Raw genomic sequence first — 23,155 nt, forward strand, 5'->3', positions numbered from 1 at the left:
AGAGGATGAAATATTTTATCGCATTCTCTTTGAGGGCTAGAGAGAGGTTAAACACAAGTTTTTTCACTCATCTGGGTCTCAAATTGAAGTTTCAAACCGACTCCGAGATCCAAATAAAGAGAGAATACAATAATTGAGGCCCATTCCGGGACCAAATACTCGACTCGGGAAGCATCAAATTAAAAAAAAACGGCCGTTCTCCCCTTTTCTCACGTGATTCCGAGTTTACATTAATTTGTCGGTCGGTAGACGCGAAACTACCTCGTTGCTGATGAAGGATCAACGTATTCCGTTATTTATGCACGTTCGTGCATCAAACGCGCGTGCGAAGTGTTTCGTTTCATCCCGCGGGATCGATCGTCCATTCGGAGAGGACGATTCAATGACCATTGCGGATCCCGCGCGCTCTCTCGCGCGCCAACAGTCATTTCTCACGCGCGCTATTTTTCGTCGTCGCGTTTTGCATGCGAAATAGCGTTTCGTTCTCATACTCGTCTATTACGGAATCGCGATCAAAAGAGACCCGATTACACCGGGTGTCCGCATCGGGCGCAATTTTTCCCACAAGCGAGCGCGGTTGCACGTACGATGAGTTCTGGCATGATAGGTACCGTGCACCCGCGATATTTTTTCGCTTAGGTGGCCCCTGCATAAACCGACCGAAAGTAGAAAAAATTGAAATTTAAGTATGTGTGGTTGCAAATTTTATCTATCAGTGCGCGAAATTTCAGACCCGGTCGCCGATTCTTATTCCAATTCTTTAAATATAAAGTTTCTTGTAATTTTCTTTAGACTGTGCTCGAAAAGGACCTAAACCAAAGGTCGAAACGTCGCACTTTTAATTTATAATGTAACTTGAGTCAGTTAAGGTCGACGGAAACTTCCTTAAAATTTTTTTAAATTTAACATTAAGATTGCGAAGAAAATAACTGCAACGATAAATTCGAAAATACTACAATGGGTGTAAATCTCTTAAGTGACTTACGTAAGGGATAATTTTGCATAAATGCACATTTGAAATTTTAATGGCCATGAACGTCCACCTAAATAGGAAGCTTTAAATTACGATCTTCTTGAAATAAAACCTATTTAACAATCAACTGAAAGTGAGAGCAGTTTGCCGAATGAATTTATATTTTAAATTTCGTTTTACATTCATCCGTAATGGTTTGAATTTCCGTGCGAGAAAAATCGAATTCAATTTTGTTGGAACAAAAAATATCCCGTCCAGTGCGAACTTTTTTTTCTACCAAAGCTGACCGTTAATTCGATACTTTATTCAGGTTCGCCAAAGTGTCCGGTGAGCGATCGCCCGCAAAAAAACATTAGATACGCGAGCAAACGAAACGACATCCTGCGAAACGTCATTTCTATCGCGCGGGTCATCGATCAGACGACTGCCCGCGGACGCCGATAACCGATATCGACGTGCGGGACGCGTCACCGTCCGCGAGCGACATTCATCCGCGCCGGACGCGCGCTTTTGCCGCCGATCCTCCACTTTTTCCGTCTCCGGGTCGAAATAACGATTTTTTGTAACGAAGTCGTAACGCCGGTGCGGCGGGCTCGTAACGGTCACATCCTCGGCGGGACACGGAAATGAATACCTCTGCGAACTGGTCCACCGCGGCCGGAACGTTTCCCATTTTGTCGCAGCGGCGAGACGCAATAATGTAATATTTAAAAAGGCTAAAACTTATACACTCGTTTTAATATTCGGCCTGGTGGTCGAGATAGTCGCCTCGGTTCGTTTGGAGACCCTGTAATCAGAGACTGGCCATGAGAGTTCGTCAAATTCCTGCGAGTGAGAGGGAAACATAGGCTATCTCACTCTTCTCTGACTGCAGGGTCTCTAGGTTCGTTCTCGCCGATACATCCGTCGCTGCCGCCGAGAAGAGCAGGCGGAAATAAGGAACCATTGTTGGTACATGCTGTCGCGATGACGTCACGTAGGACAAGCACCGCGTAATCTGAATCATTGCTCGGGCCCCGGCCTATTTAGCAGCGATCGCGTTTCCCGTACGACCCATTCATAACATTTTCATTCCGTGGCAGTGCGCGCGATCTCCGGCGATCCAATTACACCGACAGTATCATCGGTTCTCGTTCGCCGATTATATCGCGCACAATACACCGTGTATGTTTACATCGCGTACGCGCGTGTTTGGCAACTTCGATATTCGATAATAAACAAAATAATTAATTAATACTTTTTAGAAACGGCGATTATTATTTTCGACGAGCGCAAGAGCCCGCCCGCGCTGTTACGCGCCGCAAATTCTATATTAATACACGCTCACCTAGCACGTAAATTAATGTAATTTATTTTCCACCGCGTTATTTCGCGCTGTGATCTACATGGTAGATCGGTAACTCGACTGCGATTCGTGACACGAGCCGATTCGTACGACAAATCGCGAGTTAGACCTCTACAGTTGGCGTAATTGCTCATTCTGATATTTTAACGTCACAGTGATAGTATCGATAGCGGGGTGTTACAAAGGAACGGTATATAAATTGATTGTATTCAGTCGTTCATTCTGACGAAATTAATTTCGCAAGCCTCGCTTCTACCGTTTCATTCGACGCAAACGGTTCATTTCACAAACAGGCCGTGTGAAAAAGAAAATCAACGTTTCGTGTCGCTGGCCGATAATCCCCTTTTGTACACCTACGAAGCAGAAGGAAGATGCGCCATTTTTAATTATTATTAAAGCGTCATTGGATTATTTAGGCAAAAAACAGTCTAAAGGAACACCCACAGAAAATATTTCCGGAACCAATGCTATTACACTTCAATGTATCATAAAATAGAATCGATATAGCGCCAATCATGTTTATTATAGAGAAAGGAATATTTTAATTTTAAATGAAAAATTCTACAGTCTAGAATAAAATGATAGTCGTTTGTCGAATATCGTGGTGCCAGCTTCGTGCGTTGTAAGTTGGAGGAAAAATTTATTCTAAACGCAAGAATATATAAACTTACATCCTCCTCTAATGAAAAAAGTCATTTTGACCGAGAAGTGCGCTCTTGGTCGCGCGGTATTGTTGCCGCTTTTCCGCAACGCCGATTGGTTGGTTGGCTGTTTCGAAATCGCGTTTTTCTATAAATGTAGCCTTTTTTTAACATAGTAACAACCTTCATGGCAACTGATATTGATCGACCACTTTGACAGCTGCAACACTTTAAAGTTATAATAAGTTGCGAATTTTTACTTGAATTATTTTTAAGATGTGTTAAGCTCACGCGTCCGTTATTCGTGAAGAGAAGATAGTAATGCAATGCGTAGAGAAGCGGGGAAACGTATAGCGACGATGTTATTAAAATTTATGCGATAAGCAAAATTCATAAAAAGGGCGACATTCATAGGAACAATTTTATCACTTGCCATTTCGCCGTGCCTGAACACGCGAAATCTCAGGCATCAATTGTGAAATATAATCGCTTATTATTTAAAAAGTACTAGAAATGACAAAACGCGCGCTTCGCGTGCGCAGTTTGTGGTCGAGCATTGTATATTTTTAAGAATTTGTATACTTGTAAAGAAGTAATTGTATGCGCAACGTCATTTTAAAATAAAAAATAATTTGTCACTCACTGATACGCAAGAACAGAGTTACAACTGTCGTTAGTTAGTGCACTAACACTATCGACACGCGACTCACGGACAGGTTTCCGTTCAACCGTAATGTATGATTGGCCTGTTTTGAACCTTTTTATCTAAAAAAACTACTGCTCGGAACGAAAAATGGCAAATAACTTTTTAATTTATTTTTTCGACGACTTTCTTGCTATGGTATTTTGATTCGCGAATTTCAGGACACCCTGTATATACAGGAGAAAAAGTAAAGACCGTAAAAGCGCGCGCTGTGTGTGCTAGTTTATATAAATTACTTGTGTCTCAATACAGTAAGTCAATCTTTTTTAATTCGATAGAGGAGAATAAGAATTATGGACTTTTTTAATATTGTCTTATTTTTATACTGAACGAGGTTGTGAGAAATATAAATGCGTCAAGAATATTTTTTGTTGTCAGTAACGGAAATCCTTTCTGAGGGTGAAGGAAGCGATGAAATTTGTAACGCGAGCAAATAGGCGCATCTCGCGCGAGGAATTAAAGGCTAATTAAATGCTCTGCGTACCGCGTCCAAGTGTATTTTTATAGCGAATTCTGCTCGCAACAATTTCGCCCGCGGCTGAAATTGGCTTCGCCGAAATGTCGGTCACCGCCGTCGCCATCGCGCCGCCGATAATTCCCGTGCTAATTACGTAACGCGCCAGACTACAAAAGCGCGGCCCCGATTACATTATAAATAATGGAATACGCTCATAATGCTGTTACACGACGCCGACGTGAATCGGCTCCGCCGGCGACGTATGGAAATGACGGGATTAATATGCGCTGGCGCATTCATAAAGTTCGCTAATTAACGCAGTCGCGAGAAGGCGAGAGGCCGCGATCTTCGCGCTGGAAACTGTTATTTTGTTTCCAACTGTTATTTTGTTTCGGAAATAACAGCCGGACGACAACAGCCTACGTCTAGCTCGTGTAATAACGTGTATCTTTTTACTTTGTGCCTTCGAGCCACTTCGTCATCCGCGATAACTTTTAACGACACACTCTCCCTCTCTCTCTCTCTCTCTCTCTCTCTCTCTCTCTCTCTCTCTCTCTCTCTCTCTCTCTCTCTCTAGCGCGCGCGCGCACGCTCCTCTTTCGAAAGCAGGGCTTTCATTAGAACCTCCCTCTCCAGGATAGCTTCCGGAGTACCTCCAAGTCACTTTAGCCTATTCTTATAATAAATATATCGCTTGCATCTCCGGGGAGGTGTAGTCCGCGGATGAAAACCACCACCATTTCTGGAGAATTGAAAACGAAGCTGCAACACCGAGTTGCAACACGATATTTCGTACGCTAAATCATTAACGGTCCCTGTTGTTACCGAACTCGCGTCCCATCTCTATGCAAGGAGACGCCGGTCGGTGCGCGCGCGGGGAGAGAACAACAGCGGGGGTCATTAATGATTCTCGTTCTGCGGGCGCGCTGGAAGAAAACGATCCTTCATCGCGGCGCGAACACGCCGCGGCTCGCTCAGGTGCCCAAGCTCCCGGCCGACTCGCGGTTCAATTATCGTCCCTGGAAATCGCCGCGCTCGCGCCGGTAATGGACATCTGTCACGGCGGGGACACGCGTTATCGCGCGCGGCCGCCTACGAAAAAGCGCCGCGGCGGAATAATTGATGGCGCGCGCGCGCAACGGTAACGGCCGATCAAATATTCACGACGCCAACATCTCTTGATGTATATAATTTTCGTGCGAACGAGGCCGCGCGAGCGACGCGACGCGACGCGACGCGTCATCCGAATTGAACGCGCGCTCGCGCGTCCAGCAAGTCATTCCCTCGCATTCCGCCGCCCTCGGTGTGATTTCGTGAATATTTCAGCCCGTAAATATTGAAACGCGACACTGCGTTTCCGCGCGCGCGCGCACGTGCACGTGTGTATGCGTGCATGTGTGTGTGTGTGTGTGTGTGATATCCTATCTCTCGCGTCTATCCCCGGGATGACGCGCCAGGTTGATTCGATACTTCCCGGCGAATCGAGCGCCGAGAGCGATTCGTAATTCTTTCATCGCGCGAGTCCGCGGCGCACCCCGAGTTCGTTACATTTAATTTCCTCGTCATTACTAATGCGCCTCGCTTTCTCGCCGGACGACAAATAGATTCTCGTCGACGGGGGAATCCGAGCCGCGGAGGGACGAGAGAGCGCGAAATTTTTTTTCAAAATTCTCCGGGATTTTTGTAATACTTGAAAGCATGCTAATGCGCGCTCGATTTGTTGGCATTTAAATTTAGCAGCGCTTTACGTCTGCGTCTCGAATAAATGATATCGCAGTTAAATTTCAAATCTTTACACATTTTGCATCGATCTATTTCTATCGATACATTCCCTCCGCGCAAAGGGTGGTCCGTGTAAAATACATTCGTGTTTCGCTCTACAATGTCGAGAAGTTCTCCCCGTTTTGTTGACGCCGGCTCAAAAGAAATTTTCTTCAATGCCCGACGTGGAAATATATCAAAGGCAATATATTAAATCTTCCGCATAGAGTTTCCTGCATGATCGGCGTCCTCTATGCCGCTCTTGCGCTACCGAGACGCGGGTCAAAGCACCATCGTGCTAATAAACGTAGCACGTGTTTCCACGGCGCCGACTCATAAAGTCGGCCAGCTCAATGGCGCAGGCCGCGAGTTAATTAAAGAACGGGCGCATTTTTCCACTTTCGTCCCGTCCCGCTCCGCCGTGTCGCATCCTTCGGACGCCTCGACATCGCGGCGTCACGAGAAATTCGACGCGCCCGGAGACTACCTGCTGTACTTATTTGAAAATTGAAAAAGGAGCGAACATTTTTTAACGTCCGGAATTCGATGTTAAACAAAGTTGGGTGAAATTAGAAATACGAAATCACGTTCTTGTAAATTGATACATCGGTCGAACGGTATCGATTAAATACAAGGAATAATGATGCATGGTGCGTTGTTACGACAAAGTAATAATAAGTTTTTCAAGATGCAAAAAATCTTTCGATTAATCGTAATTGGAGAAATTCGAGAACGTACGTTCGCGTTTCCAGCAGTTTCCTTTATCCTTCGAAGGTAATTTTCATTCGTTCGGCGGGCTTTTGTCGCAGGTGTTATGTCAGTTCCCGATTCTATTACATTCCGTATCACGGTACGTTGTAATCGCACAGTCTTTCTATACGTGTATCGAAAAATTGCGTGGGTTTGAAGTAATCTAAGTCTCAAGTAACCAACCGAGAGCTCATTCAATTCGAAAGCGCAGTTTTATATCATTCATATTGAGTATTTCGTCATCGTTTCTATCAGACTGCTTTTATACAGAAATAGCGAAACGCGGCTGTGTAACTCTTGAAAATCTTTCAATTTTTAAATTCTCGAATTAAAAAATTTTTCCAATATTTACGTTTTTAGTGAATAAAATTTTTAACTCTTAAATTTAAAGGTTCAAAAATTCTGGCCTGGAAAAGTTAACATTCTGGACATTTTGATATTCGTGATTTTAGGTCAAACATTTATAAATCTTGTACGGCTTTCATATTCGGAAATTGTGTATGCATATCAAATTAAATGTAGTTTCGGCGATTTAAAATTCGTTCGTTTTTTAAATTGTTACTAGTCGTAAAAACTATATTTGCAATTATTTTGTTCTCGTGAAATTAAATTAGAAATTCCATCTGGAATCTTTGGTTTACCTCGTGAAATCCTTCAGGATACGTGATTGAATTCTGCGGAGTAGCACCGTCTTACTGTGTATTCAGAAAAGCCAAATCCTTTGGTATTCATAAACGACACAAGATAATTTATCTGTTTTATCTGTTTCTTGTTTTTTATGTTTCTGCGTTTAGTTAATATTAAAAGAAACTAGAACAAGAATGATTATTTACCAAAGATATAAATTCAATTTTGTTTCCTCTCCATTTACATTTTTACAGTTATTTGTTACAACTATAAAACGATTTTAATTTCTCGAGACTTGCCTAAATTACGTTTCTTTCTCATTTTGAATATCAAAGCGGGAAATAGATTTTTAACGTATTACGTTACGCTGCAATCTTGACTGTGGTGCGACGTCGCTTCTACTATTACATTTTACTCCCATTTTACAGTAGTTAACATAATGGAGGCCGTAAGTAATTTTGATGCCTCGAGGCTCCGTAGCCATAAGGACAATGTTGGCCGGACAAGGAGGTTGGTCGGGCAAGTTTGGATCGCGTTTCTCACATATCCGTGTTGGACTCACGGGTGTCCGTTGCGAAAGCACGAAAACGAAACAAGAGAAGAGGCGCAGGTGCTCGGAGAGCTGCCCTGTAATTAGGCTAGGGACGCCGAATCCGTCTGCTCGCGTCAGGACGGTAGTCCTGGGCACCTTAAAGGAAACATGTCAAACACGCTCGAGGCGTTGCTCGTGGATGATTCCTAGAAGAATCTAGCGAACGCGAGATACAAGGGCACTACCAAAGTAAAAAATTAATAAAACTGTGAAAAGGTCCTGATCAATTTTCCTTAATATTAATCGGGTCATAATATCGTATAAATAATCGGGACCCTGAAAAGTTTGTAACAAATAATTCATGAGAACCTTGTAAAGAAATATTATCAGGACCTCATAAGAAAACCCATAATCAGGCATTTTTTAATATTAATCCTTTTCCTTAATTAAGGCTTCTCGAGCAGAAATTAAAAAAACTGATTTTTTAAACTAATTTTTAAATTGTGTTAAATTATATAGTCATCAAAAGTATATTCAGGTCGTTGAGTGTATCCATAATCCAGACAACTCGCTACTGGGTCATAATCAGTTCGCCTTTTACAACGCGGGACGATTTTTACTTACGAGAAAGCCTAACGCGCGGTCGCCACGTCGCGGCGGCGAGTGGTACTATTCAGGCTAACGTTTACTAAATCCTCTTATGAGGGAATTCGTGAAACTAGGACAACCTTAATAATATCAATATAGCCCGATGTGATAATAGTAGTGCATCCCTGAATTCGTGAAACTAGGGCATCCTTAATAATATCAATATGGCCCCGATGTGATAATAGTAGAGTATCTCTGAATTCGTTAAACTAGGACATCCTTAACAATATTTAATGATCCAGACAACTCGCTACCGGATGACAATAGGCTCGCCTTTTACACTAATGCGGGATGATTTTTACTTACGAGAAAGCCTAACGCGCGGTCGCCACGTCGCGGCAGCGAGTGGTATTACTCAGGCTGACGTTTACCAAACCCTATTATGAGGGAATTCGTGAAACTAGGGCAACCTTAATAATATCAATATGGCCCGATGTGATAATAGTAGAGCATCCCTGAATTCGTGAAACTACGGCATCCTTAACAATATTTAATAAGGTCCCGATGTGACAATAGTAGGGTATCCCTTTTTAAGGAGTCCTGCTATCATCGTCATCGGGGCCTTCAACTGCCTGAATTAGCCCTAACAATGTTTTTACTCGGGTACAATCTGTCGAATTGATCTTACCTATTTTGAATTTGTCTCGATATGAGAATGGCAGCGACGGCTTCTTACCTGAAACAGAAAGACAAGTACATGTTAATTGTGCTCCGATTATTTGTGCGTCATAGCAAATGAGGCAACTCTCGCGTTAGCCCGAGAATATTTTGTAATCAGTTATATTAATATGTTACTGTATTTTCAGACTTATTTATGCATGCAATTTTTTTTACTGCCATTTTCTCCTGTACGAAAAATTTATTATTTTTACTTTGGAGATGACTATAATTCCACAATATAGTAAAGTACCTTTCCACTTTCCGTTTTCTCTTCTTTAATCTCCGTCTCTCTTTATTAATTTTTAAAGGCCATCAGATATTCGAACGTCCCCGGGGCAGTTACCGCGGTGATAAAAGAAACGCGGGTGGCTAATGATTTAATTAATTGCGATTTAGAGTCCGCGTTATCGCGCGCTTTAATTTCTATGCGGGATACGCATCTCCTCGCGCGGCGGAAGGGAAACGATTTCATCCCCGAGAGAGCACCCGGGAACAAACGTGCCGTAATCCGACCAGGGAGACACCGTTTCGGCACTCTCTCGTGTAATCTTAAAGCGGCAACAAACCGCGCGAGCAGATCCGTAAGTTTGAAGAAGATTAAGATCTCAAGGCGCGCCACGAGGGTGCCGCGTCTGAAAGAGGTGCTTTGCATTATTTCAGGAAGTCTTAGAAGCAAGAGGGTGACTTGGGTGAGAAAGAAGACGAAAATATTGAGAATCCGAGCGAGAGATTTAATTGCGGAATCGCGAATCCAAGTTTCTCTCCGTCCGAAACGGCCGTCTTTCGTTTTTCATTTATACTCGTTAATTAGGTCAACGCGAAATTTACTCTCTGATAAATTAAGAAATCGATCAAGTCGTGCACTTCATTTCCTTCCGATGAAGGGAACAATCGCACAGATTGATCGTAAAGATTAAAGTGATAAACATTTACTATCCAATAAGCTCTTGTAGCAACGTTCGATTAACCTAAATGGATATGTTAACGACTTTCAATAGTTCGTGAAAACATTCACGAAAGATTAATTGCAAAATTTTCACACTCTATCACGATATTCAAAATTCTCTTCGACACAGAAAAGTCAGCAGCGCTTTATTCAATCTTACACTTTAACCTTAACTTAATATTAACTCTCGGCAAAACTCATTGCCGTTTCCTTTACAATTAAAGTACTTTTCATCGTAGTTACAATTTAAGAAAAAATCGTAACTTCTTTCGCACATTTGTCCAAACTCGGAATAGCGGATGAAATAAATCTATGAGACATCGCGACGGGCGGTCCGCGCCCATCGTAAGCGGGCGGCCACGTTGGCGGCCTTTTTCGCCAAGGTCCGGTTACGGCCGCCGTGGGAATGCATCACGAATAAGGGCTACATTGCGGCACCTCCCTTTAAACATTCAGGACTACGCCTTCGGTAGCGATTCTACGGACAGGCGCTAACCGTTGGAATTGGAATCGCCTCCTGTATCAAGCTATCCACCTCTATCTGCTCTGCCCGGAGGAATTAGGAGCCGCGGTCGTATCCATGGAATCGAGCGCGTTTCTCTCGAATCGAGAATTTCTCCCGAGCGAGTCGACGTTTATCGCGCGCAAGTTCTCCAAGTGGTTTCTAGCCCTTGAACGAGCGCAAATGGGTCAGGCTGAAACTGCAGCCTTGGAAAAAGATATCGGTGCATTTTTATGTTAGACATCTCTCCCCCTCTCCTTCTCTCTGCACCTTGTACCTTGCGTTCTACCGCTTTAATGTCTGTCTTTCTATTTCATATCCTTTACTGTATCATGTTACGTATTGCTATCTTAAACTTGGTTTTTCTCATTGATCTTTCTCAAACTATTTATTATATTTTTGTAATTATTGTATTCCGTAAATCTTACGTGCCGGAAATTTTTTCTGTGGGTGTACGTATACTAGTTGTGATAAATTGTCATAATCCGTTACGTTGTCGTTACGCTTTAGGGGACTAAGTCCCAGAGCGTTCAATAAATAACGATTTTAACGATTCACTCTCTGGTTGGATGTTAATAATCAATTGAGATATACATATATTAGGAGAGATTGCCAGTGACGTAATCGAAAGAAAAATACAACAGCTCCGAAACACTATAGGCATACGGCATTATTATACTGAATTGTTGGAATTGCGAAGCTGGCGGAATAAGAATTACACTACGTGTAATTTTCATGCCACTGGTGATAAATAATTTACCACTCGCTAATTATTTACAACGAAAACTTGCGATTGTAAATGCAACGAAACGAATGCAGATCTTTCAAGTCTTCTGAGCGGAAGAGTGGCTAGCTGGAAAATAGAGAAGCTTATAGAATTTTACAGAAATAAAATTTAAATGTTCGCAAACTGTGACATCTGTAGCATTGATCATGTGAAATCGTTGGAGAATTAGTATGTAAATTATTGTTGAGATAGAATGTCACGAAGGCTTTAAGAAAAAGATGTGTGTCAGGATTACGATTACGCGGCGCTCAAATAACCGATTTCGATTTGAATCCGCGTCCGTTTACATCGAAAGACCTTTGAATGAGTCTTCGGGAAATCGTTTCCGAGTGCTGCTTGGCGATTCTTGGGAGGCTTCGCTACTTTTGGAGAGAGTTTGCGCTTTCATGGCTCGGCCAGATAGCATCGATCGAAACTCGACTTGAAAGTCAACGGCAACGTCGCCAGGAATATCGCTAAAGATTCGATGAACGTTCAATATGTACGCTTTACTAAATATTCTAAAAGCACTTCTCAGAAATGGGAGCGACTCGTCTCGGTATTTTTAAACGAGGGTCTCGCATAAAACATGCATTCGGTTTTATACATCCGCATTTATTAATTTTTACATCGACTGCACTCGCATCATCGCCGAAAATAGAATTCATTTAAGGAAATCAGGGCCATACTCTGCGTGACGTTAAAGCACGGCCCCATAAATGATTAATTATGCGCCGTCATGATTTTAAGTGTATTTTAAGGTGTAAACTTTTTTAAAATACTATTTTTGAACATAAGAATTTTTTTATTACGACTTACACGTCGGTCTTCGAGTAATCCGTGAATACAAACTGCAGTGTAATCGTACGAGCTTATCACGTCGCAATAACGAGGATCAAAGTTCTGAAAATAGCTATCGTTTTTTTTTTCATTTGTAGTACACGTGTATTGTATGCACCACAGCACGCAATTCGGATAGCAATTTCCTGTGTGTGGTGCTTATCCGCCGAACAAATCTTGTTTGATTGGAAGTCTTTATGGATCCATGGACACCGCTAAAGATGTCATCGCGGTATTGAATGCAAGTTTGCCTCGTAGAGGCGAGTACACTTGAATGGACATTTATACAGGACGGTTCAGAGTCAATGTCAGTGTCTGATCTTTGGATGTGTACGCATATACGGCTGTCCTTTTGTTCTCAGTAACATTATCAGCAGATATTAGTATTTCGATGCATCTGAGGAGATTAGACTTTGCCGTTTATTTACACGCTTCCTATAATTGAACGCTTCAACGTTGAGCTATTCTTCCGTTTCTTCGCCATCGCCGTCGATATCTAATTTTGTATAAACATTTTTCGTCCCATCTCTTAAATGTGCTCCCAATTTATTTACGTTACATTCGCGCATTCGAAAGTTTGGAAGATGGGCGTTAGCTCTGCGCCGTCCTATACAAGTTTCCCAGGTATTCGAAGCGAACGGGCGAGGTAAAGCGGCATCGACCCGCGGAACACGCTATATAGCGTTACACCCGCGCCATTGTGCTGGATTTAGTGTCGTGCGAGTGTCAGAGATGCTGTGCACTCTCGAGAGCGCGGAGGGCGGACGACGGAGCGAGCCGGGGGTGGAGGAGGAGGGAGCCGAGGAGGCGGAGGGAGAGGGGGAGGAGGAGAGGGACGGTGGTGGTGACAATGCGATCTCGAGTCCGATACGGAATTGCTGGCGGCTTCGGGCGGCTCTCGCTCGAAATGAGCATAAGATTCTTCGGTTATTTCGCCGGGCGGCGATATCTCGCTTCCTGTACCTCGAATTGAGCGTTCCAAATATCTTCCCGGTCCCTCCCCGCCCCCCCCGCCTACGTCTCGGCTGTACCTCTTGACCCGCGCCTCGGCCCTCGTCGTATTTCTCACATTACTTTTCGGCGTCTCCACCTCCTTCACCTTTTCCTTCTTCTCCTCCCCCTTTTGCTCACCCCTCCCTCCCCCATCTCTTCTTTCTCGTCCCGGCTCGTTCGTTCCAAACGCTCCTACACTCGCGCGAAATCGCGTTTAAGTTATTTGGCTTCCTTACTCGGCGAGGATTTATCGTGCGGAACCCTTGCTGCATCGCGCAGAGGGTGCCGGCCGACTTAAGGGAAGTCGGTCGGTAACCCCGCGGCGGGAGAGTGCTGCTTAATTTCGTTTGATATTATATTTAATAGGGATGTACCGGATGGTTCACTGGAAACGGTGCACCTAATATCTCGTTTAAATATAAACCCACGGAGGATATTTAACGCGAAACTTCAACGGCTTCGAGCAGCGAATGCGATGTCGTAAAAGATATCCTCCCTCCGCGATTGTCATTGGCAGAGTTATGCGTCGAGATAGGAAGAAAAGGAAATCGTTAAACAATTTAAGAGATACACGCAGATTATATAAGTGCGTTGCATGATAACGATGATGTAATCATTTTTAACAAAGTTACATTATTCATTCGGAAATGATACTCATCTAAATCTTGACGTAATTATACGCCCGTTGTCTACCTTGATCCGCGTGCATATTTATAATTTAATGAATTCTTAGATAGAAAATGAACGCAATGCACTAATTCATAGCAAAGGAACCGGGATTGGGACAGCATGTGGAAAAAAAGGCACGGTATGTACGCAGAAGATAAACCTGGCTGTGAGATAGAATCGTTCTGTCCCTTCTCTCATGCGGGGTCCGCTCGAAGAGTCTGATAAGAGGCCAGCAGGTTCGATTGATTCCCTGCTCCGAGTAGATCGCGATCCTACGAGACAGATTAGTCGATGATTACAATTTAATCCGGCAGATTGTAGCCCCGCTCGAGCCTCTGCTATGCCACATGAATATTTGTGACTGCGTGTCTCTCCGGTGCATCGCGCGATCAGGATTATAGCCGATGATAACATCACGATGACTCGGATTCGAGGTAGAGGCAGCATCGTGTCACACCTTCGAAAAATGTTACACGATGTACCGATTAGGATTCAGAATGTTACACGACGTACCGATTAGAATTCCGAACGATCGAGTGCTATATTGTTTTTCGTAAAACAATGTGTTCCTATTCTTTTTTAAGGTGGCTCCTGCCTAAACCAACCAAAAGTAGAAAAAAATTGAAACTTAAATATATTGTAGTTGCAAGTATTATCTACCAGTGTACGAAATTTTAGACCAGGTTGCCGATGAAAAGAAAGAAAAAAATGTTAAAGTTGTACATTTTAACATAGGGTTATGGTGGCCCCACCAAAGCACCCATTACTTACTATCTGCTCCTTTGTGCAGGAGCCACCTTAAATGTATTTCTTAGAATTACAGAAATTTGTTGCAATTGTAAATGCTATAAGAATAATATTTTTAAGATCTTAAGTAGACAGTTTCCTTTATACAGCTTGGAATTCCTCTTTTATGTTATTATTATAATTTTTTTTATGAGTTTATAGAGTATTTCATTAAACTTACATCCGGAAATATGTTTCGACCAGTCTGAAGTGCAAAATTAATTTGGTTTCGCATTACGGAAAACATTGTTTAAAAATTTCGTTTGTAATCGTTATATAATTAAAATCTAATCTCATTTTAAGATACGTAAAGTTAATTTATATTAATGATATTTCGCTTGATTGGTATAGTTTAGTTATCAAATTGCAATTTTTTTGCGCGACATTAGAGTCTCGTATGGAAAACAGAACAAAGAAGACCTCGATTTATCATGATAGATTGATCACGTTATATCTCTGCGCTGATCCCGTCACATCATGCCGAAGGACCACGACGTCTTCGGTAGGGACAAATTTGTTATTTTATTTGATCCATTGTCCACGGTCATCGGCGACAAATATTAACCATACGTCGAAACATGCATGGCTCGCAAAAAGCGCGACGATGCCTTTCCATCATAATTCCGCGCCGCACGATTGACGCTTTCGATTACAGTCACTGCGATTATTTTTGTAAAGTTTACGCCGTTGTGAAGCGAATTAGAATTGCCATGTGCAATATTAAAATAATCGATAGATACGCACAGAATATTGTAAAATAATTTCAAACATATGGTAAAGATAAATTTTTTTTGGCGATATTTTTTGAAAACATCTATGCTACGATTCTTCAATTATAAATAGATTAAAAGCTTGTAGTTTGCGCACTAGTCGAATATTGAACATGAGATAGATTTTTAATATAAATAAATAAAATAAAGAATCAAGATAAAATATTAATGTTACTTGATATTTTCCGCAATGAAAAATTGACTAAAAAATTACTTTATCAAAGAATTGGCGCTTAAAAAAATTAATCTGAAGATACGTTGCGTTATTTATGCCTTTGCTTCTCAAAAAGTGACTCCCCATCTTTTTACTATATTTTTACTTTATTGCATCTTACATTATGAGCAACAATTTGCATTCACATTCACACAATTAGTCTCGCGTAACGAAATTATGGGGAACGGGTTACCGTACTTAGCATACCTAATACATAATATATAAATCAATTGGAGCAACAAAATGGGACGACACCGTTAACAGGATTAGAAGCAACGACGAATGCAAGATAGACTCGTACTCGTTAAGAGAAGTGCGCGTTGGTCATCTCTCCACATTCACATATACAGGCTATCCCGCTTTTACGACCAAGCTGCTAAATTTTTTCCTTCTGTAAATTTCTCCCAACTCCGTCGACTCCGCGTCCCGGTTTTTCCACATCGCCTGAAAAGGATTAAAAAAAGTGCCGCTGCGTGCTTCTAATATTCGGCGCTCTCGTAAAAGAAGACGGCGGCACACGTTATCCTTTGATGGGATAATCCCTTGGTCCTATTTATTCTTTCTCTCGTCTTTCTGGGGAGATCGCTCAGGGAAGTTGCCCCCGGTACCATGGATGGGGTGATCGATGGGCCTCCTGGCGATGTATGATAATGATACGATGAGAATCGACATAGACGTTGCTTTACGAGAGTGATGAAGATTAGGATGTCCTCGATTAGGTTTACGAGAGACGCTTGCGCAAATAGATAGACGAAAAAGATAAAGACGAAGTATACGACGAATAAGTATCAAGAAAACCACTAATACCACAAGTTATATAGAAATTTTTAAGATAAAAACTGATTTTAGAAGATACAAAGATGCAAGAATAAAAGATCAGAGACAAAATGTTCAAGATAACATTATGTGTCAAATTATACGAATATAACGAGCTGAAAGCGAAGAGAAGCTGCGAATGAATGAACAAGCAAGTAAAAAATAGAGGGAGAGACACGCGAAATTAAGCGATTGTCGCTAATACAAAAATTGCAGAGTGAAAGAGAGAGTGAAAGAGAATCCGCAGAGTTTAGGAGAGATAGATGTATGAAAGATACGAGGAGGTGTGCGGAAAAGGGGAAAAACCGCGGTGGAAAAAAGGACAAATTTAAATAAGAAGAAAAGAAAACGGAGAGGGGAGCGGAAATCCCAACGCAATCAAAAGTCTGACAATGGCGCGCGTGGAAAAAGTTTTCGCTTTACAGGAGCACCGCGTAGAAATCTGGTAGGCGGGGGGGGGGGGATCGGGGGGGGGCAGAAGCAGAGAAGGAAGAAGGCGTACGAAGAAGGAAGACTCGGAGGAGAAGATCGAGGTAGGAGTGGAAAAGAAGGCCTGAAACTGCTAGCCGATATTTCATCCGGGGAACAAGCCAGATAACAGCGGGCACGCCCTTCCTTTACGTACAACCCTCTCCCTCCCTCGCAACCTCCCTCCCGCCCTCGGTTCTGCGCTCTCTCCGTCGCGCTCTCCTCAGCATTGTGCGAGGGCCGCGCCGGGCGAGAGAGCTCTGCCCGCAACAGACTCGCGCTCGTTTTAAAATATTATCCGCCGCCACCCCCCTTACACTTGCCGTTACATCCATTCCGGCGAGAACGCGCACCCCGACGAGAACGGGCGGCCAACTCCCGACGAGATACCACTGGCCCGAACCCTCGGGATTTACGTATCCCGACGCGACGTCACGCGCTCGATGTCGGACAAATTTTTCTCCTCGTAGGTCTGTGTTTACGCGCGTGTGAACTAAATGGACCAGATTGGCAAATTTGGGGCGAGCGCAATTTTAAAGCCAGACAAGTGTACTTTTAAGATACATTTTTTATCAACGGAAAATTTCATTTTCATAGAATCCGATCTCGCGTATATTTCTGGAACACCTCGGAGCATTACGGAATCTCGTTAATTCGGCTACTAACTCAAGTTATATAAAAACGAGAATGTAGAAAATATTTTTTCTTAAGTAAAAATGAATAATTCAAGAATGTAGCATCAATAGTCACTAATTGGTATTAAAACTAAAAAGGAAAATAACAGTTTGATGACAAGTTATTATTACAATGCAAAATGTTGGGCCTCCGCTTTTATCAGTCAAAAGTGCATCAATGTGAGTTTGGGCAAGTGAATAAAATAGTTTGTTACTGTTCTCTCAACTACGTATAGAATATTGTTTCGATGCTTTTACGACGTTTACGATTTTCTGCGGTGCGAGCAGCCACCAACAAGGGTGGAAAAAAAAGAGTCGCGCGCGAGAAGAATTGTCGCCCTTAATCCTCCTCCTCCGGCTGAAGGGTAGCGGAGAGCTTGCGACACGGCCGTGACGTGTTTAATGCGTTCCGCGTGATTTAGGGCGGCGGCGGGAGCTGCAGATGTTGGGGGGTTTATGCCAGCTTTTAATTTGAAGATTCATAATTTATATGGGGCGTAACAGGCGCATTATTCTTAAATCCCGTTTAAAAACGTGAATCTTTCTTCTTGATTAAATTCGTCAAATCCGATAATCCAAAAGCTTTATTTCCAATTACATCTGATTTCAAAAGATGGGTAATTGTAAATGCTGGAGCTGACCAAATGCTGAAGTTTAGCAAAATTAAGTAAAAAATTATTTAACGAAGAGAAAGTTGTTATTATATTATATAATTAACAGTCCTAAGGAAAGCAATTAACGCGATACAGAAGTTATTAATCTTTGGTCGTTACTAACATGGTGATTAATTATTAGACACTTACGTGTCTGAGCTATCTTTACTAGGTATCGTTTGATTGTTTTAAAGCATTGCGAAAGAAAGAGAGAGCGGAAAGAGATAGGAAACTAATATATGCCGTGCGCCGTATCCTCTGGAGTATTCTTAGCCAGAATTATACGGTGATGACTGGACAGAAGTGAATAGACGAGTAGTTAGCTTCTCGACTTCGTGCAGCGTCACGGCGCGTTTCGACGTGATTTCCACTCTTTTCCGTGCCTCGTCTGGATTCACCCCCGAGCGGATGTAATTCCGAGCGCGGTTTTTATCGGAAGTACCGCAGGAAGGCGAAAGCGGAAGAACGGTGAAATAAAGGCCTCCGGAATGGAGAAAGCGACGGTGGTAGTTGGAGAATCGAAGGAAATCGTCGGATCTTTTACCTGTTCTCGCAAAATAAAACTCGGCTCTACACGAGATCGGGAAGCCGTGCACGCGCGACTCGCCGCTCACGCTCGGAAAATGCGAGCGTATCTCTCGACGATCGAGGTTTTTGTGGCGTAAAAATATTTTACTTCAATCTGGATAATTCCGGTATTTATGCGACTGCGGAGCCGGTCGCTACGGCAGATTACAGGTCGCCGCCGCGATTTTCATGCTTTCGCACGCACGCGGGGCAGCGGGCCGAGCGCATCACGCACATGCGTGCACGCGTGTACCGTGACGGACAGATCGGCGGCGGGCAGAAGAAGGCGGAGAGAAGCCAGCATACACATTTATGGACGACGGGCTCAGACTTCTTCGAGTCAGCCTTATTGCAGAGCTATCGCACTTATCACTCGCGAGTTTTCTCGCCGAAGCTCTTTAACCCTATTTCGTTATGATCCGTTTTTTTAATCTCGAGGAGTAACGTGGTATCAAGGTTTCGTTAAACTTGAAAATCAATGTCACTGGTGAGTACAATGTCTATGTTTTGTGCGACATAATAATTCAGGCCCATTCCAGGACTCGATTCGGGTAGTAGCCGACAAATTAATGTAGACAAGTCGTTTACGTTAAATTGTAACGGTTGCGAGTTAAATAGTCTTAATTAGTTTTTCATCAGTAACAGCGGTTGAGCACCGCTGACGCGTGTGCGTGTACGTCCGTGCACTATATAAAGGAGTCAAAGTCCGGCTTTCGAATCTAAGTTATCCGATTAAGCGTGACACCCGTGCAATCTACTTCGGTGCACCATACCGAACCCTCGGAACTTCCAGGGCGTCCTCTCTCTTTTCGCACCGCGCAGTTTCTTCCGTTTCTCCACCGCGGCGGCTCAAGCTCCCGTCCCCCGCAATTCCCCTTAAGCCGCTGAAAATCTCCCCGTATCTTCCACCGAGGACAGTCAGATTGCCGGACCCTTTCACGCGTGTTCGCGTAAGTAAGACGAGCATGACAAAGCGACTGCCGCCGATGCGTCGCAGAGGCGTCGAAATACTAGACGTCGATCCCGCTCGAATCCCGGATTTCGCCTCGAATCCGATCGGCGCGATTCTGAAACACTTGATTTCACTCGAGATACCTTACTTTCCTTGAACATCCAGGCGAGAAATATTTATGCAACGATGGATACGTTTTCATATTTCAGTTTTACATTTTTCTCATTTTTCTACGAACTCTTTTCATTAAGAAACTTATTACAAACCAGGGACATTGGCCGACAAGTTAAAAATGTTCTACTTCTATTAATGTATATACCGAGTACGAAATTCGACTACTGGAGTGAACTTTCAAGTGTGCAAATCTTGAAACTCTAGAGACATTTATTAATGCACGCGCGATAACATTTGAAGAAATAATGGTGAAATGGTATCGAGTGGTGTGTTTATCGGGATAAAAAGCGAGCCTTGCCTGTTATTTTGCTGACCCACCGATATTGAGTGAATAACAAAAAGAAAATGGGGAATTTATTCCAATTTATGGAAGCCACTCGACTCAACAAACGACAAGTACACCTCACAAACGTCGCTCACGCGCTATCGGGAATGCTATCGGAAGAGGTAGAGAGTCCGAGGCGGCGGGTGAAAGGGGGAGGCCCGAAAATGAACGACGATCGCGATGACGAGATGGAAACGAGCGACCGGGGCTGCATATCTCACGAACAACGTAGTGCACTCACCGAGAGAGTCCCTCGATAACGGACGCGCGGCCCGTTATATTACCGGGGCCATAATTATTATTTGTAAGCCTCCTCCGCGTACCTCTTTCTCCTATCTCTCGCGGAGGGGCCCTCCTACCCTGTTGTCCTGCCCGATGTCTCGAAATGGGTCTCCTGTTTATCGAGACGAGAGTGGCCCCGGTTTCGACGAGACATCCGTAACTAATGACCCTGATAGCCGGCCAGCTCTCGTTCTCTCTTTCCCTCTCCCGTTCTCCGCTTCAAAGGGCCTCTCCCGTCGTCGCTCCCCCGGGCCCTCTCGCTCTCGCACGATTCCTCGTTCATTGTGTCTTCCAAGGTTAAGAATGCCTGGCGAACCCTGGGAGTCACTTAATTAATTTTCCGTTTCGACCCGGGGAGAGAATCGAAAAGCTCGTTATCTCGACTTATTACTCCTCGCATCCTCGCTGTCGCTCTCTTTCGCCTCTCCTCTCTACCCCCGCCCGCGCGCTGCCGTCTTATCCTTCATCCCCTTTCTTCGTCGTCTTTCAGTCTCGCCGTTGGGTACGGGATCCGGGCATTCTTCGATCCCGTGACGTGAATAAATAATACGCGTGACGCTCCATAAAGGGCCACCGACTCTTTATTCACGGCGGGATGTGGCCTATAATCGGAGAATTTGTCGGAACTGCGCTGTCTATCGGGGCTACTCGTCCATGATGATAGCGTTAATTGAGGAATACAGATCGCATAGAGCAACGTGCCCGATCGGCTGAAACGTATCGCGTTTGACGCTTTTCGTTGCTCCATAAGTTATGAAACAAAAATATCGCGTTTAACGATTTTCCTGGCTCCATATGTTATGAAGCAAGCGACCTGTAAATAGCGATAAAGGGACCTAGCTAAAGTTTACAATTTATAGTGAAACGAATTGGCACCTTGCTTGCTTGCTTCAAAAATATTAAAATGAATTATTCATCTGCCTCCTTTTAACATTGAAGGAAATTACAAAGAATATGTAAAGTTGTTACTATTATTACGATTACGAAATGCACCTGGAGAATGAAGAAGCTAAATTAACTATATGTATATTATAATTTTTTATTATGACTTGTATAATAAGAAAACGCATCGGTTAGAAGACGATTCATTTTATTTTTAATTGGGACTGTTTCGTAGTTTCCGGGAATCAACGGGGCATCCCAAATTTCCCCGGCTGTCGATTTTTAGGAGCTCCCGAATGTTCTATAAAGGGTCTTCTATAATAAAGGAAAAATGTCCAAAAATGTACTATCCCTCTTCCAGCACAGAGCTGTTTTAATTACTCGTTTGGCACGCACGAATTTTTCGTTTCGGCGGATTTCAAGCGCGAAATCCGATGATCAGAGCCATACAAAGTTGTCATCGGCACAAAGTACCGGCCGCTCCGATGAACATCGCATCGACTGGACACGCGGACCCGTTGACCCGGAGCGGAAAAGTTTCCGGCTTTTTTTTTAGTGGCGCCCGAGCGCACAGTAGAAATTCAGCACGAGTGCAATTCTCGGCCTAATTCGCCACGCTCGTCGGATTAGAACCGAGAAAACTCGCTCGCGAATTATTCGTGGGCATAAATCCCCGATTTTTCCCGACGCTCGCCGTACATCCGTTTAATAATCGAACGCTCGCCGAAAAACTGTGCTTGAAGTCGTCTATTAGTGCGGTTTTAGAATCGCCAGATAAGTGATGCAAATTGTATTACACGCGATAACGGAATTTCGCTGATTAACAGATGTACTACTTTCCTGAATATCGTTTTAAGACGTCATAGAGTTTCACGTTCCATAAAATTATCCGATTACGGTCCAAGCTTTAATCGGAGAACTTCAATTTGGTCTCACGATTGGAACAATTATTTCTTCGAAATCCCCAAGAATGTAGGTCCATTGTACATGGCGTCTAATTATTACGTTATATATTATTTTGGAAAAGAGCGAGGCATGCATTTTTACAAAAATAATGCAGAGTATGTCCGGGATACTTGGAGCTGTCGCGGGAATAGTTTTAAAAATATACTCAACAACTTGAAAACGCATAAATCTTCGATTTTTCGCTCTTCTGCTACTCGTGTTTTTAAACGTCGAATTACTTCGAAACACGATTATTCGTAATTACCGGCGCGGAATGAACGCGAAACGAACGTTCCATCATAAGATACTTTCGCGGGCTTTCAAGCGATCATTCCGGAGAAATTCTAAAAGCTTCTTGAAAGCCGAGCGACGAGAAAGAAATTCCACCATCATTCAATGGATGGCACGAACAAATCGGAATGGGAAACATCGAGATCGCGGCGAGATCGACCTCGTTTTGAACTCACTGTAAGAATTTCATTATGAATAAAAAGCTACGACTGTCTGACAAAGCAAAAACGCATGAAAAGATAAATTTGAGAAAAATGGGCGGAATGAATCTTGAAGGTGCTTCGCATTGCCGTCGCGTGCAAATTTTGCAACTGCAATATGTAAAAAATCAAGAACGAATTGAAAACATTTGTATAATTTTGTACGCTTCACTAATGTTTCAATGTTTGCTGTGAAATTTTGAAACTGTTGTATTTAATTCGGCAAATTCGTTTTCTTGATTTTATAAATAGAATTAGTGCTTGGATACCCGAATTTTTAACTGCTTGATAATTTTTCACGCGACGTCTAAAGAAACTCCAAATTTCTGACGCATAGTTTGAT

The 23,155-nt window shown here is 43.1% G+C and overlaps 1 protein-coding gene across 3 annotated transcripts in view; it reads right to left on the reverse strand.

Annotated features, from left to right (window-relative positions):
* The window catches only part of LOC105563388 (latrophilin Cirl-like), a 396,767-nt gene that overhangs the window by 69,225 nt on the left and 304,387 nt on the right, over positions 1 to 23,155 (reverse strand). For all 3 annotated transcript variants that reach the window (XM_012014953.1, XM_012014951.1, XM_012014952.1), the window contains one exon: positions 9,066 to 9,113. In XM_012014953.1, coding sequence (XP_011870343.1) covers positions 9,066 to 9,113 — 48 coding nt within the window. The remainder of the gene's footprint in view (positions 1 to 9,065; positions 9,114 to 23,155) is intronic.

Source organism: Vollenhovia emeryi, unplaced genomic scaffold (genome assembly GCF_000949405.1).
Source record: "Vollenhovia emeryi isolate VEMERY1.0 unplaced genomic scaffold, V.emery_V1.0 DF939176.1, whole genome shotgun sequence".
In the NCBI taxonomy this organism is placed as follows: Eukaryota; Metazoa; Arthropoda; class Insecta; order Hymenoptera; family Formicidae; genus Vollenhovia; species Vollenhovia emeryi.